This window comes from Oryctolagus cuniculus, chromosome 11 (assembly GCF_964237555.1).
Source record: "Oryctolagus cuniculus chromosome 11, mOryCun1.1, whole genome shotgun sequence".
Classification (NCBI taxonomy): Eukaryota; Metazoa; Chordata; class Mammalia; order Lagomorpha; family Leporidae; genus Oryctolagus; species Oryctolagus cuniculus.
In genome coordinates this window covers 118,732,913-118,756,638 of record NC_091442.1, presented here as the reverse complement: position 1 = coordinate 118,756,638, position 23,726 = coordinate 118,732,913, and the positions used below count along the sequence as shown (strand labels likewise).

General features: G+C 66.9%; 2 protein-coding genes across 6 annotated transcripts; one reads left to right on the top strand and one right to left on the bottom strand.

Moving 5' to 3' along the window:
• Positions 1–1,064: 1,064 nt before the first annotated feature.
• On the bottom strand, positions 1,065–8,882 carry TSPO (translocator protein). Of its 3 annotated transcripts, none has more exons than XM_070051508.1 (4): positions 8,480–8,882; positions 3,120–3,329; positions 1,921–2,059; positions 1,065–1,369 (listed from the first exon to the last, which is right to left on the bottom strand). In XM_070051508.1, exons 2-4 carry the CDS (start codon positions 3,299–3,301, stop codon positions 1,181–1,183), a joined length of 510 nt encoding a protein of 169 aa, XP_069907609.1. In that variant the 5' UTR covers positions 3,302–3,329; positions 8,480–8,882; the 3' UTR covers positions 1,065–1,180. The 3 variants fall into 3 exon arrangements, with proteins under 3 accessions (XP_069907609.1, XP_051685379.1, XP_051685380.1); XM_051829419.2 differs by lacking the exon at positions 8,480–8,882 and adding an exon at positions 7,627–7,779; XM_051829420.2 differs by lacking the exon at positions 8,480–8,882 and adding an exon at positions 5,744–5,914.
• Positions 8,883–12,823: 3,941 nt separating this feature from the next.
• On the top strand, positions 12,824–22,015 carry MCAT (malonyl-CoA-acyl carrier protein transacylase). 3 transcript variants are annotated; one of them, XM_002723646.5, is made up of 4 exons: positions 12,829–13,300; positions 14,074–14,161; positions 15,845–16,062; positions 21,035–22,015. In XM_002723646.5, the coding sequence occupies exons 1-4, from the start codon at positions 12,884–12,886 to the stop codon at positions 21,476–21,478; spliced, it is 1,167 nt and encodes a 388-aa protein (XP_002723692.1). In that variant the 5' UTR covers positions 12,829–12,883; the 3' UTR covers positions 21,479–22,015. The 3 variants fall into 3 exon arrangements, with proteins under 3 accessions (XP_069909110.1, XP_008250500.1, XP_002723692.1); XM_070053009.1 differs by lacking the exons at positions 15,845–16,062; positions 21,035–22,015 and adding an exon at positions 14,528–15,836 and having other exon boundaries at positions 12,824–13,300; XM_008252278.4 differs by lacking the exon at positions 15,845–16,062 and having other exon boundaries at positions 12,827–13,300.
• Positions 22,016–23,726: the final 1,711 nt, after the last annotated feature.

Sequence of the window (23,726 nt, the reverse complement as noted above, 5' to 3'; positions counted from 1 at the left end):
ACGAGACCCTGCCGTCCCCTTGTCCCGGGGCGCTTGGCGGCTGACCGGAAGTGGGCAGCTGTCATCAGGCGGCAGCACTGGTGTCGCCTCTGGCCAAGACGCACAGAAGACAGAGGAGGCCATGAGCCCGGGGCCCACTGGCTCCCAGGAGGGGCCGGGAGCGGGCCTGGGGCGGTCACTGCTCTCAGGCCTGCCCTCCCAACTGGCTGGTTACCCGCTGGCTTCCCCATGAGACATCCCCTTCCCCACACCTGCCTGGGCGTCCTCGCCTAGGGACAGCCCCCAGGGAGGCTGCCAGCCAGGGGCTCCCCGTGGGAAGACCAGAGGCCATTACCATGCAGGTGAAACTGCCCAAAGCCGGAGTCTGCCCGCATCGGGCACCAGGAGTAACGCCGTCCCCGGGTTCTGTGGGGCCGTGTGTCCGAGAAATGTGAGGTGCTGGCAGGGACATCGAAGTGGCTTCAGCAGCGCCCAAGGTGGGGCTCCCGAGGCTGCCCCCCCCCCAGGGGCCACCAGGGCCACACACAGTCTGAGTGCTTGAGCAGCCCGAGCCACCAGCGTCCTCTGTGGCCGGGCGGCAGGCAAGCAAGGCGGCTGCTGGGTGTGGGGCCTTGACCTGGGGAGGCAGCTCGGAGGGGGGTGCAGACCAGGAGGAGGCCCCACAGGAAAACCCAGGCAGCGCGAGTGCCCAGCGGGCAGTGGCCGGGGTGGGGGGTAGTGGTCGCGTGTTTGTGTTTCGGAAGCTGGCGAACCAGAGGGCCGTCTGGGTGGCAGCGGCGGGCAGGCCAGGTGTGCACACAGCCTGGCGCTCCACCCCCAGTCTCCTCCGTGTGGTGGAAATCCAAGTACTTGAGCCCCCCTGCTGCCTCCCAAGGCCCACGTTAGCAGAAAGCTTAGCCAGGTCTCAAACCAGGCACTCAGCCCAGCAGGCATCCCGGAACCACTGCCCCCACCTCAGAGGGACCTGGGGAGTCCCTGGCTGGCTCCAGCCCTGTGGGGGTCACCAGGCCCGAGCAGAAAGCCCTCCCCCGCCCCAGCCGGGGGCCCCAAGTGCACGGCGCTTGTGACGAGGCTAAGACTTTATTTGGCTTTAAAAATCCTGTGCTGCAGGAGCGCTGAGCAGGCAAAGTCCCGGCTCGGCCCACACAGACCCGCGCACGGCACCTGGCCCTGTGCGGCCTCACTCTGGGAGCCGCCGGCCCCCACGCCAGCCGGGGTTGTCCCGCCATATGCGGTAGTTGAGTGTGGTGGCGAAGAGCAGCCACGCCATGTAAGGGTAGAGCAGCCGGGCAGCCAGCGGGCTCACGCGGTGCCAGGCCACAGTCGTGGCCGTCGCTGCCCCGGTGAGGAGCAGGAGGTCCACCAGGGCCTGCGGAGACACGAGGGGAGGGGAGGGGGCAGGGGCCTGAGGCTGCCGGACTCAACCTCCGCTTCCGCGGCTGCCGTGGGGACAGCCCCTGCCTGACCTGACGCGTGCCACGCGTGGGGACCACACGCAGGGATGAGGCCATGGCCAGGAGGCTCCGGCTCCCGCTGAGGGCAGTCCTGACCCCTAGGGTGCTGCAAGGCCCAAACAGGAACTTGCCGTCAGCCGTCTCGTGCTGTCCCCAGAGGCGACCGTGCGGCCAGGCCTCTCCCGGCGTCGGCTCCAGCCATGGGCGGCAAGAAGCCTCTGACCCAGAGAAGCCGACGTGTAAGCGGCAGGGAGCCGGCGGCTGACGTGTGTCACACACGGACAGCTCCAGTGTCCAGGGCCCCCCTTCCTAGGGCCCCAGAGCCCAAGCCAGCAGCACAGGAGCGAGGCCAGCCGAGGGGAGGCCCTGGGCCCCATCCACAAAGAGCTGACCACCAGCCGCCACCCCCACCCTGGGACCCCCACCCCGCGCCTGTGAACAGACTCCAGGGCCCGGCCACACTTACCCAACCCATCTGTCGGGCCCCAAAGAAGATGGGGGGCCATGCCCAGTTCAGGGCCAGCTGCCCGGCGTAGAGGCCTAGGGGGACCACCGCCTCCTCCGTGAAGCCCCCCAGCTCTCTCCAAACCAGATAGGAGCCGTACCTGCAATGGAGGCCGCGGGTCAGGGCACCACAGGAGGACGGCCGGAGCCTCCCCTGCACGCCCCGCACTGCTGCTGTGTCAGCTGGGGGGGTCTCCTGGCCGCGGGGGCTCTGGGTGAGCACAGGACGCTGGGCGCCACAGGAGGACACGGGCCCCGCACAGAGGCCCGGGTCCTGGGGCTGGGCCTGGGGGGAGGAGTCGGATCTGCAGAGGCTGAGAGGCAGGTATGAGCCCCTGAGTCTGGGTGAGGTCCGTGGGGTCTCGGGGGAGGCTGCATGGCTGTTAGGGCCACAAGGAGACCTGAGGCACAGAGACCGGGGCAGCGGGATGTCCCAGCAGGCGGTCAGTGAGTAAAGGTGATGCTTCGGTTCTTGCCCACCAGGAGAGGGGTCACAGGGAGCAGACGAGAGGAGGCTGGGCCAGGATCTCAGTGGCAGAGGAAGGGGCGTGGGAGGTGCGGGGCCGGAGCAGAATGGGGAGGAGAGAGCAGGGACTGGGAGGGCCCGCAGTGGGTGGGCCATGGAGACGTCCGGGTGTCTTGGTCATTTTCCCGTGGAACCTCAGGCACCCGGCCTGGCCCCTGGGGTCCCTGGTGTTGCACTGGGCTGAGGACCAACTGCACCCAAGGGTGCACTTCCTCACTGCAGCCACCGGGGGACGCCCTGCCCCATCCAGCACAGCCTTTTGGGAGGGTGGTATTTCCCAGGTCTCACAGGCAGGAGGGACTCTACTGGGGGCTGCAGGTTTTGGCTCTGTGTCCCTTTGTCATATGAGGCTTTGGTCAAATTAACCCAGATACGGTCCGGCCGGGAGCCACTGGACACAGGGAGCCCTTGTCCTGGCTGTGGTTGTCACTGACCTTGGAGCACAGCCAGTGGGGCCCACACGAGCTGCACTCAGGGCCCTGTCCCCCGCAGACGCCCAGCACAAGGCTCGGCTGTGCCACCCGGGGCCCGTGTCCCGGCGGGGAGAAGGTGCCGGCTACCGAGGTCCACCCGGGAAACCCAAGCCCGCCCCCCAGGCAGGGGCCGGGGCAGGGACTGGGACGGACAGCACCTACCCCATGGCTGAGTAGAGCGTGCCCCAGATGGGGGCCAGCGTCCAGCGGGGCGGGTGCCAGGACGGCTTCTGCAGGGTGGCGTGCCAGCGGAGGCCCTCACCGCGGACATAGTGGGAGGCCATGAAGCCCCCCAGGCTGGGCACAAGCGTAAAGCCCACGGCGGGCACCCAGGGTGGCGCCATGGCTCCGCGGCTGCTACTCTGGGCGGTTCTGAAAGAGAGCACAGGGTTGGCGGTGGCGGTGGGCGGGGCTCAGTCCCACCTAAACTCCACCTCATGGCCCCTGGGGGGGCGGGGCTGCTCCTGCCCCAGCTGCCCCTTGACCTTGGGTCTTCTGTCTCCTGGCTACTCCTGGAGACCGCAGGGAAGCCGCCTGGGCCTCAGCTTTCCCCTCTGTACAATGGGGTAGCAGCACCAGTTACCCTGGGCCTGGCCCAGCGTGCAGCCGTGGAGAGGGTCTCTGCACAGCCGTTCCACCGGCCCACCCTAAAACCTCCCCACCCCGCCCCCTCCCTGTGCACCAGCGAGGGGGAGCTGCCTGCCTGTGGGCCAGGCGACACCCGGAGCCTCCGGGACGGCACGAGTTCAAGGCTGGGCTCGGAAAGGCCTGAGGCGGCCAGGCCCAGGGCTGGAGTGCAGCCGCCCTCGGTGGGGCGGAGGGATGGCCGTGTCCCCTTGCCTGGCAGCCCTCGGCCACGCAGTACCAAGCTCATCCCACGCTGCGTGCCAGGCACAGCGCCACCTCCCTGGGCTGCAAGTCCGCTGAGAGCCAGGGGAGCTGGGCGAGGGGCCAGCTCTGCCTGGACCTGCGGCGCGACCCCAAGCCACTCGGCACCCCCACGGGCCCCAGGGGCTCAGCCTCCCCTCAGAGCCGCCGGCTGGAGAATCAGCAGTGGTCTGGTGGGGCCAGAGGCCCAGGGCTGGATGGGGCCAGGGAGGCCTGAGTGACAACATGCAGTCCCCAGAGGAGGTGGACACAGCCGGGGAGCAGACGCCAGGGGGCGGGGGGGACCCAGGGCTTCAGGGCAGAGGCCGCGGGCAGAGCGACCTCACCGCCAGCAAGTGGGGGCTTGGAGACAGTGGCTTAGCCCCCATGCAAGGGCTTTGTACCCTGAGCACTGCTCTCAGTGCACTGCACGGGGGCCGGCGCTGTGGCCCTGGGTAAGGCCCTGCCCTGCAGAGCCGGCATCCCAGATGGGCGCTGGTTCCAGTGGTTCCAGTCCCGGCTGCTCCTCTTCCAATCCAGCTCCCTGCTATGGCCTGGGAAAGCAGTGGAAGATGGCCCAAGCCCTGTGCCCCTGCACCCACATGGGAGACCCAGAAGAAGCTCCTGGCTCCTGGCTTTGGATCAGCACAGCTCCAGCCGTTGCAGCCATTTGGGGAGTGAACCAGGAGACGGAAGAACTCTCTCTCTCTCTCTCTCTTCTCTCTCTCTCTCTCTCTCTCTCTCTCTCTCTCTTTGACAGGCAGAGTGAGACAGTGAGAGAGAGACAGAGAAAGGTCTTCCTTTTCCGTTGGTTCACCCCTCAAGTGGCTGCTATGGCCGGCATTGCGCCGATCCGAAGCCAGGAGCCAGGTGCTTCCTCCTGGTCTCCCATGGGGTGCAGGGCCCAAGCACTTGGGCCATCCTCCACTGCACTCCTGGGCCACAGCAGAGAGCTGGCCTAGAAGAGGGGCAACCGGGACAGAATCCTGCGCCACAACCGGGAGTAGAACCCGGGGCCCATATGGGATGCCGGCGCCACAGGCAGAGGATTAACCAAGTGAGCCACAGCGCCAGCCTCTCTCTCTCTCTCTCTCTCTCTCTCTCTCTCTCCTGCCTTTACCTCTGCCTCTCTGTAACTCTGCCTTTCAAACAAATAAATAAATCTTTTTCTTAAATTCACTACAGGATGACCCTGGCACTGTTCAAACTGTAACAAATGCACGCAGCCATGCCCAGGAGTCACGTGACAGAGCCAGCACGGCCCGGGAAAAGCTGCGGGCCAGGCAGGGCAAAGCTGTAGCTGTCGGCCGCCGGGAGCCTGGCCACTCAGCCCCGCCTGCTCGGGGGCACCTGCCCAGCACCGGCCGCCTGCCCAGCGCTCTGCTCGGTCAGCTGGAGCCCGCCCGGCCACCCCAGCTCTAATCTGCGAGGGACAGCAACAGGGACCACAGTGGGCTCCGCTCAGGGCACGGGACAGCCCCCCCTCCAGGACAGTCGGGCCAGCGGGCCTCCCTTCCCTGCCAGAGGGAACCTGAGAGGGTGGGCAGGGCTGGGGGCAGCACCAGGCTGGACCAGACCCCGGTCTCCTCGGGCCGCCAGGACGAGTCGTGTAGACATCGCACTGTGGGGTGACTCCCAGAGGTGGACACACCGTGGTTTTCTTGCCCACAGCGCCAACCCGAGTGCGAGCACACGCAATCCCGGGGACGGGCCCGGAGGAGAGCAGTGCCCACCCTGGCTGCTGGCGCCCAGCACCCTCAGTGCCCAGGTCACGAGGGGCAAGGAGAGACCCAGTGAGACCCCAGCGAGCGCAGGGGACGAGGCTGATGGGGGGTGGGGGGTGTCATGGGGTGGGTGCCCCGCCCACTTCTGGTAACTCTGTTCTTAGCGGAAGCCGCTGGGGAAATACGGGAACTCACCGCACCGCTCATTTTTTATTTACTTGAAAAGCAGTTACAGAGGGAGCGTGCACTGCGCTTCAAGTGTTTAAAGTGTGGGGCCAGCACTGTGGTGCCACCTGCAGTGCCGGCATCCTGCATGGGTGAAGGTTCAAGTCCCGGCTGCTCCACTTCCGATCCTGCTGCCTGCTGATGCCCTGGGAACGCAGCAGAGATGGTCCGAGTGCAGGGAACCCTGCGCCCGCGTGGAGGACCCAGATCCTGAGTGTTGGGCACTCGTCCTCCACGTTGTATCCATCAGCAGGCACCCCCCCCGCCCCGCCCCCTGCCCCCAGGATCAGAGAGGGCCTGCTCCACCCGCAGAGCCAGCCTGGGCGGGGAGCTTCCTGGGGCCTCTCAGGGTCACCCTGAATCATCGGAGGGGGGAGCAGGGGGCGGGACCCACAAAGCTGAGTCATAGATCCGCTCTGGCTGGGGGCCCAGGGAGGGCCAAGCGCCCGCCTCCCTGGATCCCCGCCCCCTCCAGAAAGTGGGCTCTGCCTCCAACTCCAGGTCCCGTCTGGCCGTGGCCACTCCCACAGCAGGTGGGTGGAACCTGCCCGCCTGCTGGGGGCACCACAGCGGGGCGGGGCTCCCTGGGAAACCCTGGACGAGCAAATGTTCCCCGGGCCCCTAGGCGCTGGGCGGGTAAAGACGCTGCACCCAGGGGATCCGGGTGCTCGAGCGGGCAGCCGGCCTCCAACACCGAGAATGGGGAAGGGGCCGGCGGGGGAGCTGGGGGCAGGAGGTGGCTCTGGCCGCGCCCTCCCTGGCTGCCCGTGGGCCTGTGGGAGTGAGTGGGCACCGCCAACATTTATTCTTCCCGAGTGACCCCTGCTCAGCCCCCCCGCCCCAGGGGGGACTCCTTTCCAGAAACAGGTTCAGGAAGCCACAGAACTTTCTAGGTCTGCGTGGCTCCAAAGCCCACCGCCCTCCCCCAGCCTAGGCTCTGGACCACACGGCCACGCCCGGGACGGCCGTGTCACCTCCCCAGGTGCAGGGCCCAGGCACCCAGCTTTCTCAGAGCGCCGCCGCCCACCTCCCGCCCCCGACCGCGGGCAGCGTGGTAGAGATCGGAGCCCTCACTGCCCTGGGGTCTTGGGCCTGTGCCCCTCTTCCTGCCCAGGGAAGGAGACCCAGAGAGAGGACAGAGCTGGGCCCCAGCTCCTCCTGGGCCTGTGGCGCCCGCGGTCACAGCTCATCCTTTCCGTTAGGAGCGGCCAGCGCCAGCCCGGAGGGCCACGGCCGGCGGGAGGCGGGTGCGTGTGCCGCTCGGTGGAGAACCACTCCTTTCTCGACAAGAGCGCGCATCCGGGCACTGCTGGCACGGCCAGACCCAGCAGAAATCAAAAACAGACTCAGAGGGCAACTCCTGAAAAGGCTGTCGCCCAGGACTGGGGGAAAAGTGAGCCCCTGCCCGCCCGACACGGCCAGGCACACACGTGCGCACACAGCACAGCACAGCACAGCCACGCACCGCAACGCCTGGGAGGAAGGAAAGTGGAAGGAGACCGCGGAGAGCCGATCCCGAGCCCCCACCCACCCCGCTCCCGCTGCGGACCCGGGACACGCGCTCCTCCGGCCTCAGCCCCCTCCCCGTTCCAGGCGCTCCCCCGGGACACGGGCCTCCCAGCGCCTGCCCCTCGCCTCCTGCTGCCCTGCAGGGGCACCCGACCCCCGCGTGCACACGGAGCCCTCCGCCCACATCTGCGGCTCCCACGCTCCCGCTCCCCAGACCCTGCCCAGCCAGAGCCCCAGGTGGCCCCAGCTGCCCCGCCCGGCCCCGCGCTGGCGGGCGGGCACTGCGAGGGTCGCACTCGTGCGGGCCCCCGCTCGCGGCCCCTGCGGCTTCGCGTCCCACTCACCAGAGGCGAGGACTCGCTCTCCGGAAGGGCACTGCGCCGCGGGCAGCGGCGGCTGCAGTCCAGGGCCGCCCGCGCCTCCGGGCCCCGCCCCGCCCCGTCAGTCCCCGCCCTCCAGGCTCCGCCCCCCGACGGTCCCGCCCAGGTTGGGTCCATCTAGTCCCGGACAGCCCCGTCCGCGCCTACTGGCCCCGCCCCGCCAGGCTCCGCCCCATCTCTGACAGCACCGCCCATCCAGGCTCCTCCCCAACCTAACGACCCCGCCCAGTCAGGCCCCGTCCCATCCCCGACAGCCCCAGCCAGCCAGGCTCCGCCCCCACCCTGACGGCCCCGCCCCCGGAACTGGCCGGGAGCCCGGGGCTGCGGTTCTAAACTCCCCGCCGGGAAAGAATCCCCTGGTTCCCCGCACGGAGGCCGCTAATGGCCGCGCACCCGGCCTGACCCAGCGGGCGCGGGTCCCGCGGGGCCCTGCAGCCGCAGGGAGATGGCTGCTCTTCTGGAGCCTCGCTTGTCCCACCTGTGAAATGGGGCGGCAGAGGCCAAGGCCTGACCGCGCCCCTGCACGGGACCTCCGCCCAGGGCCGGGAGGCGGGACCTCTTGGTTCCCTGAGCCTCCATCTCCACGTCTGTGTAAGGGGCACAGTGTGGGGGGCTGATGAAGACGCGTGTGGGGGCGGCCGGCCGTCCTCCCCGCACCAGGCCCCCACCCCCCACCCCTGCGGCTCAGCGCCCCCTGGTCGGCCCCAGCCACAGCGGCCCACGGGGCCCTGCACCTCAGCAGCTGCAGGTGGGGGGGCTCTCCTGAGACCCAGCCCTTCCCCTGCGTGAGCCCCTCCCTGCTTTAAGAAACACGTGCCCGAGAAGCGGTCTTTCCGTAGACGGGTGGCAGGCGCCGGTGACCCCTCGGACGGATGTCCTGCTCGGCGTGTTTCGCCCGTCTGGTTCCGTCAGGAGTCCCCTCACGTAGCCCGGGCTCGCCTCTACCCCTTTCCCTTCCTGACTGTGAAGAATGCATTTTCTCCTGCCCCTGGAAGGCCTGTGGCCCCAGGCCTCCTGCCCCCTTCCCCAGTGTAGCCGCTGCCAGGCCACGCCTGCTGCCGCCGGGCCAGCCCGCCCCTCTTCCAGCCTGCAGCTGCCAGCTGTTTGCTGAGTGAGTGGCAAACTCGCCCAGCTGGAAGAGCCGTGGGCCGCCTCCCACAGCCTCACCCCTCGGAGCTGAGCACGGGGCCCTGGGCCCCCAAATTGCCGGCTGCTGGCCAGGGCCAAAGGGAGGGGCTGGGAGCCCAGGCCCAGCCTCGTGACAACCACGCCCATGTCAGGGGAGCAGGCTGCTGCCCAAGGAGTCCACGGTGCATCTCCGGACACGCGTGTGGGCGTCTCCTTCTGAGGCGCCATCAGCCTCACCGTGGCACCAGCACCCTCCCCATCCCCATGGGGTCTGGTCACAGCCACAGCCCCTTGCTGTCCCCACCACTGCTCTGACCACGGCCTCCTCTGCTCAGGACGCCCCATGGCTGCCCCTGCCTCGGCATCCAGTCCAAGGCACTGGAAACCTAGCACGTGAAGCCCCGCCCCCTGCAGCCCCCACTGCCCGGCACCTGGGGGCGGCTCCAGGGACCCCTCCCGGAGCTCCTCCAGAACCCAGCTCCGGGGCGCCCCAGCCTAAGCGGGCAGCTCCCTCCCCCTCTGAACTTCACAGTAGGAGCCCGGAGCCCATGTCCTGGCAGGAGCTGGGAGCCGGTGTCCTGGTAGGATCCGGGAGCCCGTGTCCTGGCGGGCTCCAGCTTCCAGACCCTGCCCAGCCCAGCCCCAGGGGACACAGCACCATGAAACTCAGCTCCTGGCCACAGCCACCAGGGGAGGAGCCGCGGGCAACGCCCTCCCAATCAGCAGAGGACTGACCCGAGCTCAGGGCTCAGAGGCGGGCAGAGACACCTCCAGGGCCGCCGGGCTCCTTGGCCAGGCTGTCAGGGTCAGGGTCACAGCCAGGGCCCCTCTGGTGGCCGGATGCAGGAGTTCCCTCGTTAATACACATATTCCCTTGCGAGAGCGCCTTCGGGCCAGGACTGGGTCCTGACCTGCTCCCCCCACCCCCCGCGATGTCTGCCTCTTCTTATCACTGAGAAGTGTTCCAAACAGAAATGGATAGAAAACGGGGTGTGCACTCAAACCCTGTGCCCCAGGATCCCTCTCCAGTGACCCCCTCCCCACGCCGCTGGCCTTGACTTTGGGGTTGAACAATCCCTAAGCTGTGTGAAGGCCGCCCAGGCGCAGGTGCCTGAACCCGGCATCGATTTGTTCTGCAAGCTGGGGGCAGCACACAGCTGGCAGGGGAGGAAGGGGCCCCGCGGCCAGGGCAGAGCAGATGCCGGGAAGTGCCAGACCCCGAGCCTGTGGAAACAGCCTGGCCTCAACCCCGTGAGCGCCCACCAGAGCCCCCTCTGGGGCAGAGAGCAAGGCTGTGGCTGGGGCTGCGCTGTCACGACCTCAGGGGACCTCAGGGCCACACGAGGCCGTGCAGCAGGTGCACACACACTCCTGGGCCAGGAGCCCAGACCCTCTCTTCTTAGAGGGGCGCCACAGGGGCGGCAGGGGTCTTGGCTGTGACAACTCACAGGATCCCTCTCTTTTAAAGATTTATTTGAAAGAGAGAGAGAGAGAGAGAGAGAGAGAGAGAGAGAGAGAGAGAGATCGATCTTCTATCTGCTGGTTCACTCCCCAAATGGCCCCAATGGCCAGAGCTGGGCCAGGTGGAAGCCAGGGCTTGGAACTCCACCCAGGCCTCCCACATAGGCAGCAGGGGCCCAGGGACTTGGCTCATCCTCCGCTGCTCTCCCAGGCCGGCCCCAGACTGGATCCTTTAAAAAGCACTCAGGCCATGGTGTTCGATGTTGACAACAGAAAACAGATGGCGATGGCAACTTCCTCATTCTTGGGTCCCCGTGGCCTTACCCCCCACCCCCACCCCCACCCCCACCCCCGCCCAGCTCTTGGGAAAGCCTGCAGGAAGGGAACACTTGGGAAATCGTGCGTTTCTGCCCTGCGGTGGACGGGCTGGGCTGAGCAGGGAGCCAGGGCCTCCTTCAGAGTCCTGGAGACAGGCACACGGCCTCCAGGCAGGCACAGCTGCTCCGGGCGACAGGGAGTGCGGGAGGGGCGGTGCCGGTGTCTAGGGAGAGGCAGGGGCCAGCCTCCCCCGCCCAGGCCTCTTTCCACCTCCATCCAGAAGGAGCTGGGCTGCCCATTCTAAAGCTGTCACCAACAGGAGCCTGTTAGCTTCCTGCCCTGCTGGGAGGGACTTGGGGCGAGGTCAGCCCAGCCAGGTCGCACCGCCGTCCAGTGCCTGGAGGTGCTGTCGCTGGGTGTCCCTGTCCTGTTCTCCCTGGCCGTGGGCTTGCTGTGGACTGGCGGGCTCCTGCAGGCAGTGCGTCCTCCGTCATGCCTTACCTGGGAAATCTCCGTGCCCCGTACCACGGGACGGCACAGGACCGGTTGACTTCAGTGACCTGACCCTGCTGGTTGGAGACGCCCGCCCAGCTCCACTCTCCTGTCAACATCTCCACAGGGACACCTCTGCTCGTTTGGTTCTTTTCTTAGGATGAACCCGGGGACGCGGATTTGCTGTGAACTGAGCGTTCTGTGCCCTGAAATCTGGCATTCCTGTGTTGAAGCCTGATCCTGAGTGTGATGGCGTCAGTGGTGGGGGCCATGGGGGTGATCAGGCCATGAAGCTGGAAGAAACAGCACCTTTATATGTATATTATATATATTATAAAATATTTATTCATGGGGCCAGTGCTATGGTGCAGAGGGCAAAACCATCACTTGCGTCGCCGGCATCCCATATGGGTGCCAGTTCCAGTCCCAGCTGCTCCACTTCCGATCCAGCTCTCTGCTATGGCCTGGGAAAGCAGCAGAAGATGGCCAAGTCCTTGGGCCCCTGCACCCGTGTGGGAGACCCAGAAGAAGCTCCTGGCTCCTGGCTTCAGATTGGCGCAGCTCCGGCCGTTGTGGCCATTTGGGGAGTGGACCAGTGAGTGGAACATTTTATTACGCTCTCCCAGGCCCCGAGAGGTCTCGTCCAGTAGATTCTCTGCTTCGGACACTGCAGCCACGGGGGTGTGGCCAGCACTGCCCCCACTGCCTGCTCCTGGCGGGCGGGGTCTCAGCGCCGGCGGGCAGTCTTGCTAGCTCTTCTGTCCACTAGCTCACCCCCACCCGGCACATTAGCAGAGCGCTGGCTGCAGCAGGGGCACAATGCACCCGTGTGGGATGCGGGCGTTGCAGGCGGTGGCTTAACCGCCTGCACTGCAGGGCCCGCGCCCTGTGGCTTTCTGCTGCAGCAGGCTGAGTGGACCCCACGATCCCACCTGGATTCCTCATGACCAGGTGTGCGGGGTGCGTGCGTCCAGGGCTCCTTGGAAGAGGCCAGCAGGAGCGCTGGTGCTGTGGTTTAGCAGGTAAAGCCAACTGCGGCATCCCAAGGAAGCCAGTTTGAGTCCCAGCTGCTCCACTTCCAATCCAGCTTCCTGCTAATGCGCCTGGGAGGGCAGCGGAAGATGTGGGTCCAGGTGCTTGGGCCCTGCACCCACGTGGGAGACCCCGAGGGAGCCCCTGGCTTCGGGTGGGCACAGCTCCGGCCGTTGTGGCCATCCGGGGAGTGAACCAGTGGATGGACGACCTCTCTCTAACTCTGCCTGTCGAATGGAATAATACATTCTAACAAGGGGGGAGGGGCAGGGCGCCGGAGCAGGGAGCCGGGGCAGGCAGCGGAGTTAGACTCCCTGGTCCCTGGTTCTGCCGCTCAACCTCGGCGCCGTGGTGCAGTCCCCGTGACTCCTCCATGTCCGCTTCATGTGAGCCCTTCAACAAGCTACTGAGCGGGCAACGTCCAGGGCTTTGGTCAACGCCAAGGACTCCCTGGGCTGTTGTCTATGGGCTTCTTAGGGGCCAGGCCCGGAGTCTGGTCTGCAGGGCACCCAAGACAGCCGTCATCTTGCTTGGGAGGATCACGCGAGAAAGAACGCAGAGCCAGGCACGAAGCATAAATATCAGAGTTCCGGGTTCGGCTGTGGGGACCGAGGCGGCCGGTGGGGTCACTCCAGGCCCCAGCACCTGCTGGGCGGAACCAGCAGCCGCGGAACCTTTCTTCCAGCTCCCAGGAGCCCCGGGGGGAAATGCGCCACGGACCGCGCCGCGCCGCGCAGCCGCAGTCGGGCCTCGGTCACCACGGTAACGCGCGTGGGCTCCGGGCTTCGTCATGAGCGTCCGAGTCGCGCGGGCCGCGTGGGCCCGGGGCTGGGGTGCCGGGTGGCACCGCGGCGCCACGAGCGTCGCGGGGCCCCCGTCCGGCGCCGTGGACGTGGCGGAGCTGCTGCGGGACGCGACAGCGGCGGAGGAGCCCCGGGCCGCGGCGGCGCGGCGGGAGCCGGGCCGGTGCTCCGTGCTGCTCTTCCCCGGCCAGGGCAGCCAGCTGGTGGGCATGGGCCGCGGGCTGCTCGGCTTCCCGCGCGTCCGCGAGCTCTACGACGCCGCCAGCCGCGTGCTGGGCTACGACCTGCTGGCGCTGAGCCTGCACGGGCCGCAGGAGGACCTGGACCGCACCGTGCACTGCCAGCCCGCCATCTTCGTGGCCTCGCTGGCCGCCGTGGAGAAACTCCATCACCTGCAGCCGGAGGTGAGGCCCGCGGCGGGGGGCGGGGGCGCTGCGGCCAGGCGGAAGCCGGGAGCTCCCTCCGGGTCTGCCACGCGGGTGCGGGGGCCCAAGGACTGCTTCCACTGCCTTCCTAGACCATAGCCGAGCGCTGGATGGGAAGTGGATTAGCCGGGACTCGAACCGGTGCCCATGTGGGAGGCGGGCACTGCGGGCGGCGGCTTTACCCAAAGACAGGATTGGTGTTCGTGTGTAACATTAAAGGTAGAGTTACTCTGGTCCCTGTCGCCCTGGTAGCCGCCTTGCAGAGAGCGCGCGGTTATATTGAAGAGGCGGGAGGAGGGGGAATGGAGGAGTCGCTGGAGGGCGCTGGGCGATGGTGACGTCGATTCAGGGCAGGGCCAGCTGTGTGCTGAGCTCCGTGGGCGCTGTCAGCACCTGGGGGTGGGCCCGGCCCCTCCCTCATCCAGAGACGAAAGACGAAGTCTGGACACCCCCCCCCCCAAGCTAAGCAGTGCAGTGCCTGTGCCTCCGGGAGCCTGGCCCTTGACTTCCTGCCTTCACCTCCACTCTGGCTGCCTGAGGGGCTGCTGCAGGCAGGACCGGGGAGCCCCAGGCTGGACTCCTCCAGCAGACAGCGTTGCCCGGCCTTCCCTCCCCTTGCCGGGGAGGTTGCTCCTCTGATGGTGACGGTGATGGTCAGGGCCGCCCTGTGGGCTCAGGTACCGGGAGCTGGGCTTGAGAGGGGCGTGGCCGCGGGAGCCCAGCGCTGGCCTCAGGCTCTGTCTGTCACCCAGGTGATCGAGAACTGCGTGGCGGCCGCTGGATTCAGTGTGGGAGAATTTGCAGCGCTGGTGTTTGCTGGAGCCATGGACTTCTCTGAAGGTGTGCAGGCTGGGCTCGGTTTTGTGCAGCGGCGTGGTCTTGCGGGCTCGCTGGGGACTGGACTCGGGCGGTGGACGGCGGAGACACTGGGGGACGCTTAGGGGCTCCTGCTTCGTTAAGCTCACGCAGTCGCGTGCTGGTCAGTCTGCTTGGCTTGCACACCACCAGTGCTGCCCCGGGAGGGACCGCAACGTTCCACTGAGCGAGAGCCCAGTTCACTTCAGTTAAGCGTTTTTCCCTAAAGTAAAACAGGCGAGGAACGGCACAGACTGACTCCCTCTGATTCGTTTTCATTTATTTGAAAAGCAGACGAGAGAGAGAGGGAAAGGCAAATAAAGGTCTTCCACCCGCTGGCTCATTTTCCAGATGCCTGCGGCAAGAAGGGCTGGGCCAGGCTGAGGCCAGGAGCCGGGACCTCAGTCAGGCTCCCCTGGGTGGGGACCCAGGGACCCAGGCACTTGACCTGCACCTGCGATCCCAGGGTGCGCGCGTCAGGAGCTGCAGTCGGAACAGAACTGGGGCTTGGACCCAGCCACTCCTCTGAGCAGTGTCCCAAGGAGGGTATTTATTTATTTATTTATTTTATTTATTTGAAAGAGTTACAGAGAGAGAGGGAGGGCGGTCGGTCGGTCGGTCGGTCGGTCTGTCTTCCATCCTCTGGCTCACTCCCCAGATGCCCCAGTGGTCAGAGCTGAGCTGACCAAAGCCAGGAGGAGCGTATAATTCTGATCTGGGCACGCGTGGCCTAAAAGTCAGGTCGGGGCCGGCACTGCGGCATAGCAGGCTAAGCCTCCGACTGCCATGCCAGCACCCAGCTTGGTCGCTGGTTCGAGTCCTGGCTGCTCCACTCCTGATCCAGCTCTCTGCTATGGCCTGGGGAGGCAGTGGAAGATGGCCCAGGTGCTTGGGGCCCTGCACCCACGTGGGAGATCTGGAAGAAGCTCCTGGCTTTGGATCTGTCCAGCTCCGGCTGTTGCAGCCATTTGGCGAGTGAACCAGCAGGTGGAAGACCCTTCTCTGGGCGGGCAGGGAGACACGCTGACCAAGGTGACCCTGAGAGTTAACCCAGGGTTTGATGGGAAACCCAGCAAGTCGAAGGAGCAAACCCCGCACGCTCTCTTCACTCACTCAGCACTCAACCTGTCATTTGTCCTGGACTTAGCCCTGTGCCTAGGAACCTCCGAGCAGCTGGCCCGCTGAGAGCCTGTGGGAGGAGAGAGCAGTGGAGTGGAGGGAGCGCAGTCCTCAGTCACCAGGGAAAGCTGAACCCAGTCGCCAGTGTGCGCTCCGGGCCCGCGCGAGCCGGGAGCCTGGAACTCCACCGGGTCTCCCTGAGTAGGGCAGGGGCCTGAGGACTTGGGCCACCTCCCACTGCCTGCCCAGGCGTATTAGCACAACCTGGACTGCAACTGGAGCAGCATGCAGGTGTCGGGTAGTCCCCTGTGCCACAGGCTGCCCCTACGTGTGTAGTTCGTGTATATGTGATTTGTAGAATTATAGCACTTTTAACTTTTAAGATTTATTTATGTACTTGAAAGGCGGAGTTACAGAGGGCACAGCGCCACACGCAGCACCTGCTCTTTGGCGAGGGCAGTGCCCCTCTGCGCCGTGCTGTGCCCCTGAGGCCGCCCTCCCTGCCCGCCGTGTGCATCCTGATGGCCGCCCGTGCTCCTCTCTGGACAGGTCTGTACGCAGTGAAGATCCGCGCGGAGGCCATGCAGGAGGCTTCCGAAGCTGTCCCCAGTGGGATGCTGTCGGTGCTCGGTCAGCGCCAGTCCAAGTTCCCGCTCGCCTGTGCGGACGCCCGGGAGCACTGCAGGTCTCTGGGCATAGAGGAGCCCGTGTGCGAGGTGTCCAACTACCTCTTCCCTGACTGCAGGGTGGTCGCAGGACACCTGGAGGTGGGTGTGAGGCCCCAGGGTTGCAGCGGTCACTGCTGGGCGTGGCCTGCAGGCAGTGCTTGCAGGCCAGGGGGTGCGTGGTGGACCAGGCTCTGCAGAGGGCGGCCCCTCCACGATGCACAGATGGGGCCGTGAACAGGCCGCCCAGCCCCCGTCAGGCTGAGCCAGGCGCCTTCAGTCTTCCCCGCGTCTGTTCTGGGCTTCTCTGGGCCTCTCCCCTGACTGCGTCCTCAGAGAGCAGAGCTGGTTTGTTGTTTTTGCTTTTTGTGTTTTTTTTTTTTAGATGTATTTATTTATTTGAAAGGCAGAGTGAGACATCTGTGTGCGCTGGTTCATTTCCTAGCTGGCTGCAACGGCCAGGCTGGGCCAGGAACTCTGCATTTCCCCACACGGGAGGCAGGGCCCAGCACCCAGGACTCTGCATTTCCCCACACGGGAGGCAGGGCCCAGCACCCAGGACTCTGCATTTCCCCCGCACGGGAGGCAGGGCCCAGCACCCAGGACTCTGCATTTCCCCACACGGGAGGCAGGGCCCAGCTCCCAGGACTCTGCATTTCCCCCACACGGGAGGCAGGGCCCAGCACCCAGGACTCTGCATTTCCCCCACACGGGAGGCAGGGCCCAGCTCCCAGGACTCTGCATTTCCCCCGCACGGGAGGCAGGGCCCAGCTCCCAGGACTCTGCATTTCCCCCACACGGGAGGCAGGGCCCAGCACCCAGGACTCTGCGTTTCCCCCACACGGGAGGCAGGGCCCAGCACCCAGGACTCTGCGTTTCCCCCACACGGGAGGCAGGGCCCAGCTCCCAGGACTCTGCATTTCCCCCGCACGGGAGGCAGGGCCCAGCACCCAGGACTCTGCGTTTCCCCACACGGGAGGCAGGGCCCAGCTCCCAGGACTCTGCGTTTCCCCACACGGGAGGCAGGGCCCAGCTCCCAGGACTCTGCATTTCCCCCACACGGGAGGCAGGGCCCAGCTCCCAGGACTCTGCATTTCCCCACACGGGAGGAGGGCCCAGCTCCCAGGACTCTGCATTTCCCCCGCACGGGAGGCAGGGCCCAGCACCCAGGACTCTGCGTTTCCCCACACGGGAGGCAGGGCCCAGCTCCCAGGACTCTGCATTTCCCCCACACGGGAGGCAGGGCCCAGCTCCCAGGACTCTGCATTTCCCCCACACGGGAGGCAGGGCCCAGCACCCAGGACTCTGCATTTCCCCCACACGGGAGGAGGGCCCAGCTCCCAGGACTCTGCATTTCCCCCACACGGGAGGCAGGGCCCAGCTCCCAGGACTCTGCATTTCCCCACACGGGAGGCAGGGCCCAGCACCCAGGACTCTGCATTTCCCCCACACGGGAGGAGGGCCCAGCTCCCAGGACTCTGCATTTCCCCTGCACGGGAGGCAGGGCCCAGCTCCCAGGACTCTGCATTTCCCCCACACGGGAGGCAGGGCCCAGCTCCCAGGACTCTGCATTTCCCCCACACGGGAGGAGGGCCCAGCTCCCAGGACTCTGCATTTCCCCCACACGGGAGGAGGGCCCAGCTCCCAGGACTCTGCATTTCCCCCACACGGGAGGAGGGCCCAGCTCCCAGGACTCTGCATTTCCCCCGCACGGGAGGCAGGGCCCAGCTCCCAGGACTCTGCATTTCCCCACACGGGAGGAGGGCCCAGCTCCCAGGACTCTGCATTTCCCCACACGGGAGGCAGGGCCCAGCTCCCAGGACTCTGCATTTCCCCCACACGGGAGGCAGGGCCCAGCTCCCAGGACTCTGCATTTCCCCCACACGGGAGGCAGGGCCCCGCACCCAGGACTCTGCATTTCCCCACACGGGAGGAGGGCCCAGCTCCCAGGACTCTGCATTTCCCCCACACGGGAGGCAGGGCCCCGCACCCAGGACTCTGCATTTCCCCACACGGGAGGAGGGCCCAGCTCCCAGGACTCTGCATTTCCCCCACACGGGAGGCAGGGCCCAGCTCCCAGGACTCTGCGTTTCCCCACACGGGAGGCAGGGCCCAGCACCCAGGACTCTGCGTTTCCCCACACGGGAGGCAGGGTCCAGCACCCAGGACTCTGCATTTCCCCCGCACGGGAGGCAGGGCCCAGCACCCAGGTCATCCGCTGCTGCCTTACCAGACGCATTACTGGGGGATGGGTCAGAGTGGCGCAGCTGGGGGCCGGCGTCGTGGCGTAGCAGGTTAAGCCTCTGCCTGCAATGCCAGTGCCGATTCAAGACCTGGCTGCTCCACTTCCAATTCAGCTCCCTGCTAATGCTCCTGGGAAAGTGGTGGAGGATGGCCCGAGTGCTGGGGCCCCTGGCTCTTGGCTTCGGCCTGGCGCAGCTCCGGCCGTTGCAGCTACTTGGGGCGTGAACCAGTGGATGGAAGACGTCTCTCTCTTCTCCTTTTTCTGTAACTCTGACTCTCAAATATTTTTTAAGTGGAGCAGCTGGGATGTTAACAACTACCTGGCACTCCCGCTGGAGGTTGGACAGAAGTGCCCCCCCCCCCCCCGTGCCACCCTGAGGAGCTGTCTGCTGTGGGATTGCTCTGCCCCACGTTTCCCGGGTGTCTGGTTTTGTACCTGAGGGATTTCCTTTGCTCCGCCCCGTCCACTTGCTGCTTCTGAGCCATCAGGCAGGCAGCTGCTGCCGCCAAGCCCAGGGGTCACAGAGCCGGGGTACCAGGTTCAGAGGGCAGGCCTGAGGCAGGGCGGGGCTGGGCAGGGCAGCTTCCTGAGAAGAGGCGGGGCTGGTGGAGGGGCAGCAGGAAGCTGAGCCCTCGTGGGGGCGGGGCCAGGTGGAGTGCCCTGGGCGGAGGCGGCCCTCAGCAGATGAGAGGCGGGGGCTGGTGGAGGGGCAGCAGGAAGCCGAAGCAGCGTCCGTCGTGCTGCCAGTGTGACCGTTTGAAGCCCTCCCTCAGTCTCCCGGGAGCGGCCCTTACTGCGTGCGTCCCTGCCTCTGATCAGGCTGTGGAAGGGGCCAGGACGTGGCTTGCAGAGCTGGCCCTGGCGTGGCCGGTGCTGGGCTGTGACCTGAGGACACTGCTGTCTGCCATCTTGAAGATCTCTGCAGATGAGGTGGTTTGCAGGTGTCGGGCCTGTGGGCAGGAGCTGTTTCCTTTAGAGAACCAGACGGGCGAGGCAGCACTGGGCCCGCGTGCCGAGCCGGGCTTCAGACGGGCGAGGCAGCACTGGGCTCACGTGCACTGGGCCCGCGTGCCGAGCCGGGCTTCAGACGGGCGAGGCAGCACTGGGCTCACGTGCACTGGGCCCCGCGTGCCGAGCCGGGCTTCAGACGGGCGAGGCAGCACTGGGCTCACGTGCACTGGGCCCCGCGTGCCGAGCCGGGCTTCAGACGGGCGAGGCAGCACTGGGCTCACGTGCACTGGGCCCGCGTGCCGAGCCGGGCTTCAGACGGGCGAGGCAGCACTGGGCCCGCGTGCACTGGGCCCCGCGTGCCGAGCCGGGCTTCAGACGGGCGAGGCAGCACTGGGCCCGCGTGCACTGGGCCCGCGTGCCGAGCCGGGCTTCAGACGGGCGAGGCAGCACTGGGCCCGCGTGCACTGGGCCCGCGTGCCGAGCCGGGCTTCAGACGGGCGAGGCAGCACTGGGCCCGCGTGCACTGGGCCCGCGTGCCGAGCCGGGCTTCAGACGGGCGAGGCAGCACTGGGCCCGCGTGCACTGGGCCCCGCGTGCCGAGCCGGGCTTCAGACGGGCGAGGCAGCACTGGGCCCGCGTGCACTGGGCCCCGCGTGCCGAGCCGGGCTTCAGACGGGCGAGGCAGCACTGGGCTCGCGTGCACTGGGCCCGCGTGCCGAGCCGGGCTTCAGACGGGCGAGGCAGCACTGGGCTCGCGTGCACTGGGCCCGCGTGCCGAGCCGGGCTTCAGACGGGCGAGGCAGCACTGGGCTCGCGTGCACTGGGCCCGCGTGCCGAGCCGGGCTTCAGACGGGCGAGGCAGCACTGGGCTCGCGTGCACTGGGCCCCGCGTGCCGAGCCGGGCTTCAGACGGGCGAGGCAGCACTGGGCCCGCGTGCACTGGGCCCGCGTGCTGAGCCGGGCTTCAGACAGGCGAGGCAGCACTGGGCCCGCGTGCACTGGGCCCGCGTGCTGAGCCGGGCTTCAGACGGGCGAGGCAGCACTGGGCCCGCGTGCACTGGGCCCCGCGTGCCGAGCCGGGCTTCAGACGGGCGAGGCAGCACTGGGCCCGCGTGCACTGGGCCCGCGTGCCGAGCCGGGCTTCAGACGGGCGAGGCAGCACTGGGCCCGCGTGCACTGGGCCCGCGTGCCGAGCCGGGCTTCAGACGGGCGAGGCAGCACTGGGCCCACGTGCACTGGGCCCGCGTGCTGAGCCGGGCTTCAGACGGGCGAGGCAGCACTGGGCCCGCGTGCACTGGGCCCGCGTGCCGAGCCGGGCTTCAGACGGGCGAGGCAGCACTGGGCCCACGTGCACTGGGCCCGCGTGCTGAGCCGGGCTTCAGACGGGCGAGGCAGCACTGGGCCCACGTGCACTGGGCCCGCGTGCTGAGCCGGGCTTCAGACGGGCGAGGCAGCACTGGGCTCACGTGCACTGGGCCCGCGTGCTGAGCCGGGCTCGCATTTCCCTTCTGATTTTTGCCTTCAGAATTACAGAGTAGCAGCAGCAGGAGTGGCAGGACTGTCCTGGGGGCCAGTGCTGCCCTCACCCGCCCCTCGCACCCTTCCCGGCAGCCTTGTGGGTGGGGTACGGAGCTTGTCCTAGCGGTGAGGAAGAGGCGTGAAGGCACAGGCCCTGGGACTCGCTGTGGTCCCCACCAGGCTGGGGCCAGGAGGACTCCAGGAACATTCTGGAACACTGATGTGCACCTCGTGGTCACGGGTGCGGTTACACTGGGGGTGGCTGCGTGGAGAGGGCGCGTCGTGCCCCAGAGGTGCCCTCGGCACGGCGGCCTGGGTGTGCTCGCCAGAGCCATGCGCTCACGCCTCTCTGCCCCACAGGCGCTGCACTTCCTGCAGAGGAACGCCGCTCGGTACCACTTCCGGCGCACCAAGATGCTGCCGGTCAGCGGCGGCTTCCACACGCGCCTCATGGAGCCAGCGCTGGAGCCGCTGGCGCAGGCGTTGAAGACAGTCGATATTAAGAAGCCGCTGGTGTCCGTGCACTCCAACGTCACTGGGCACAGGTACGCGCACCCCGGGCACATCCGGAAGCTGCTGCTGCAGCAGGTGGTCTCCCCGGTGAAGTGGGAGCAGACGATGCACGCCATATATGAGCGGAAGAAGGGCACCGAGTTCCCCAGGACGTTCGAAGTAGGCCCTGGGCAGCAGCTGGGGGCCATCCTGAAGAGCTGTAACCTGCAGGCCTGGAAGTCCTACAGCTCTGTGGACGTGCTGCGGGCCAGCGAGGACCCCGGCCCAGACCCCGTGGAGACCCTGCGGTGACCGCCAGAGCCTCTGGTGGGCTGTGCCAGCCTCCTCACTGGCCTCTTGTGGTGGAGGCGTTTGGAGAGTGATGGTGTGCCAGGTGCTTTGGATGCCATGCCGTGAGGCACACACACGAGTGGGCTTGCACACTCCGTCGCTCTCCCCCTTGCAGAAGTGTTTGTCTGCCAGGGCGGCGGCCATGCTGCTTGTGGGGGAGCCCAGACTCAAGGCTGGCCAGCGGCCGAGGGGCTCCTCCATGCCTGCGGCCCACCAGTCCCTGGGCCCCGAGTCCAGGCGGCCTTACGGCCCCTCGGCTGCACGCGACAGCCGGGAGAGCAAGTCCCAGAGTGTGTGGTGGTGGAGAGCAGTGGCCCTGGGCCCGGCCCCAGGCGGGGACGCTGCAAGTCAGTGCCGTGCGGTCGGGCGCTGAGCCCAGATCGGTGCAGGCCCGGGAGAGCTCGTCCTGCTCGCACCATGGACCGCGGGGAGGGGCGAGTGTGCAGTGTCCAGTGAGAGGAAACCTTGTTGTGAACAAGATCTCCGAGGTTGTCTGCAGATGTCTGTCGTGTAGATGTGTCGCATCCTGCAGTCTCAGGGTGCCGCTGGCCGTCGGGCAGACCCTTGTGGGGAGTGGGGCGGGGGGCCTGCGTGCCGTGTCCCGACCCCTCACCACTGGTTGCCGGCAGTACCCCCAGGTGCCCCCCCCCCCCCCCCCCCCCGGCGAGAACTGCCAGTCTTGTGCAGTTTTCACCATGACCCGAGTCAGAACTCACTGCCCCGGGAGCTTCATTTTTTTAAAGATTCATTTGAAAAGTAAGGCTGCAGCGCAGGGAGGGAGACCTTTCGTCCGCTGGTTTACTCCCCAGATGCTGCGCTCGCCGGGCCTGGGCCGGGCTGTGGGCGGAGTCGACAGGGGCCCAAGCATTTGTGCACCTGTTGCTGCTCTCCTAGGTGCACTAGCAGGGAGCTAGATCGGAAGTGGAGCGACCGGGTCTCGAACCAGCGCCTATATGGGACCCTGGCATTGCAGGAGGTGCCTTATCCCCTTGCAAGAGTTACAGAGAAGGAGAGGTAGAGCGAGAGCTTCCATCTGCTGGTTCACTCTCTAAATGGCTACAACTGCCTGGGTTGGGCCAGGCTGAAGCCAAGGGCTTCTGGGTCTCCCACGTGGATGCAGGAGCCCAAGGACTCCAGCCATCTGCTGCTTTCCCAGGCACATTAGTAGGGAGCGGGATCGGAAGTGGAGCGGTCAGGACTCGAACCGGTGTCCACATGGGAGGCTTAACCCACACACAGCACCGGCCCTTGCTTCATTGCGTTTAAAAGCTCGTGGGAGGCACGAGTTCCCGCAGCCCTGGCCTGGTCCTCTGGCAGCGCTCCGCTCGGGTGAGAGCCTAGGCTGCCAGCTGAGGACAGAACCCCAGAGCGGAGCTGTGGCGGTGTGGGGACCTGAGAGACGGCGGCGGCCTGGGACGGGCTCAGCGCATCCTCGGACTTCCCGGGCCACAGGCGGGGAGCACACAGCGAGAGGCCTGCTCCCAGTGCGGGTCGGCCACAGGTGGGGAGGGCAGGGGCTATCAGCCACCACGGGAGCCTTGCCTGTGCTCCGTGGGCTCTGAGCGTGGGTAGAGGCCGGCACAGCACAGAGGTCACCACAGTGGGCCCTGAGGAGAAATCCTGGTGACATTTTAGGTCCCAGGCCACTGGCCCTGTGCTGCCACATCCGTGGGCCCCACGCCTGGAGAACCCTGCCTGTTCTTGGTCTCCAGAGGTCCCGCACGGCCAGGAACTTGGAGGTGACTGGGTCTTGGTCACAGCGTGCGGAGGGAGCGTGGGTCTCTGATCCGGCACAGCACATGTGCTGGGCCCCTCCCGCCCCCACCCCCCTGCCGTGGGCTGTCGCTGTTCTGCCCCAGGGTATGGTCAGCGTCCACCCCGCCTGGGTCGGCCACGTGGCTGCCGTGGTGGCACGCTTTAGCAGTCAGGCCCCTGGGTGACCAGTGCCGTCTCCACCCCGTTCTTGGGAGGGACCGGCCTCTCGTCCTCTCTGCAGAGGTTGGGGAGCAACTGGTGACGCAGAGGTGACCGTGGGCTTCCCCTAACGAGACCACGTGCAGAGGCAACTCGGCACCGGCGCCTGGCCCGGGTCACCTCCGTCAGCCCCTTACGCCCCCGGGCCGTTTCCACTTGCAGTCTGGAGCCGTGTGTGTCACCACCACGGGAGGCTTGTCCTGCCACGCGGACAGCAGTGGACTAGCGAGAGATC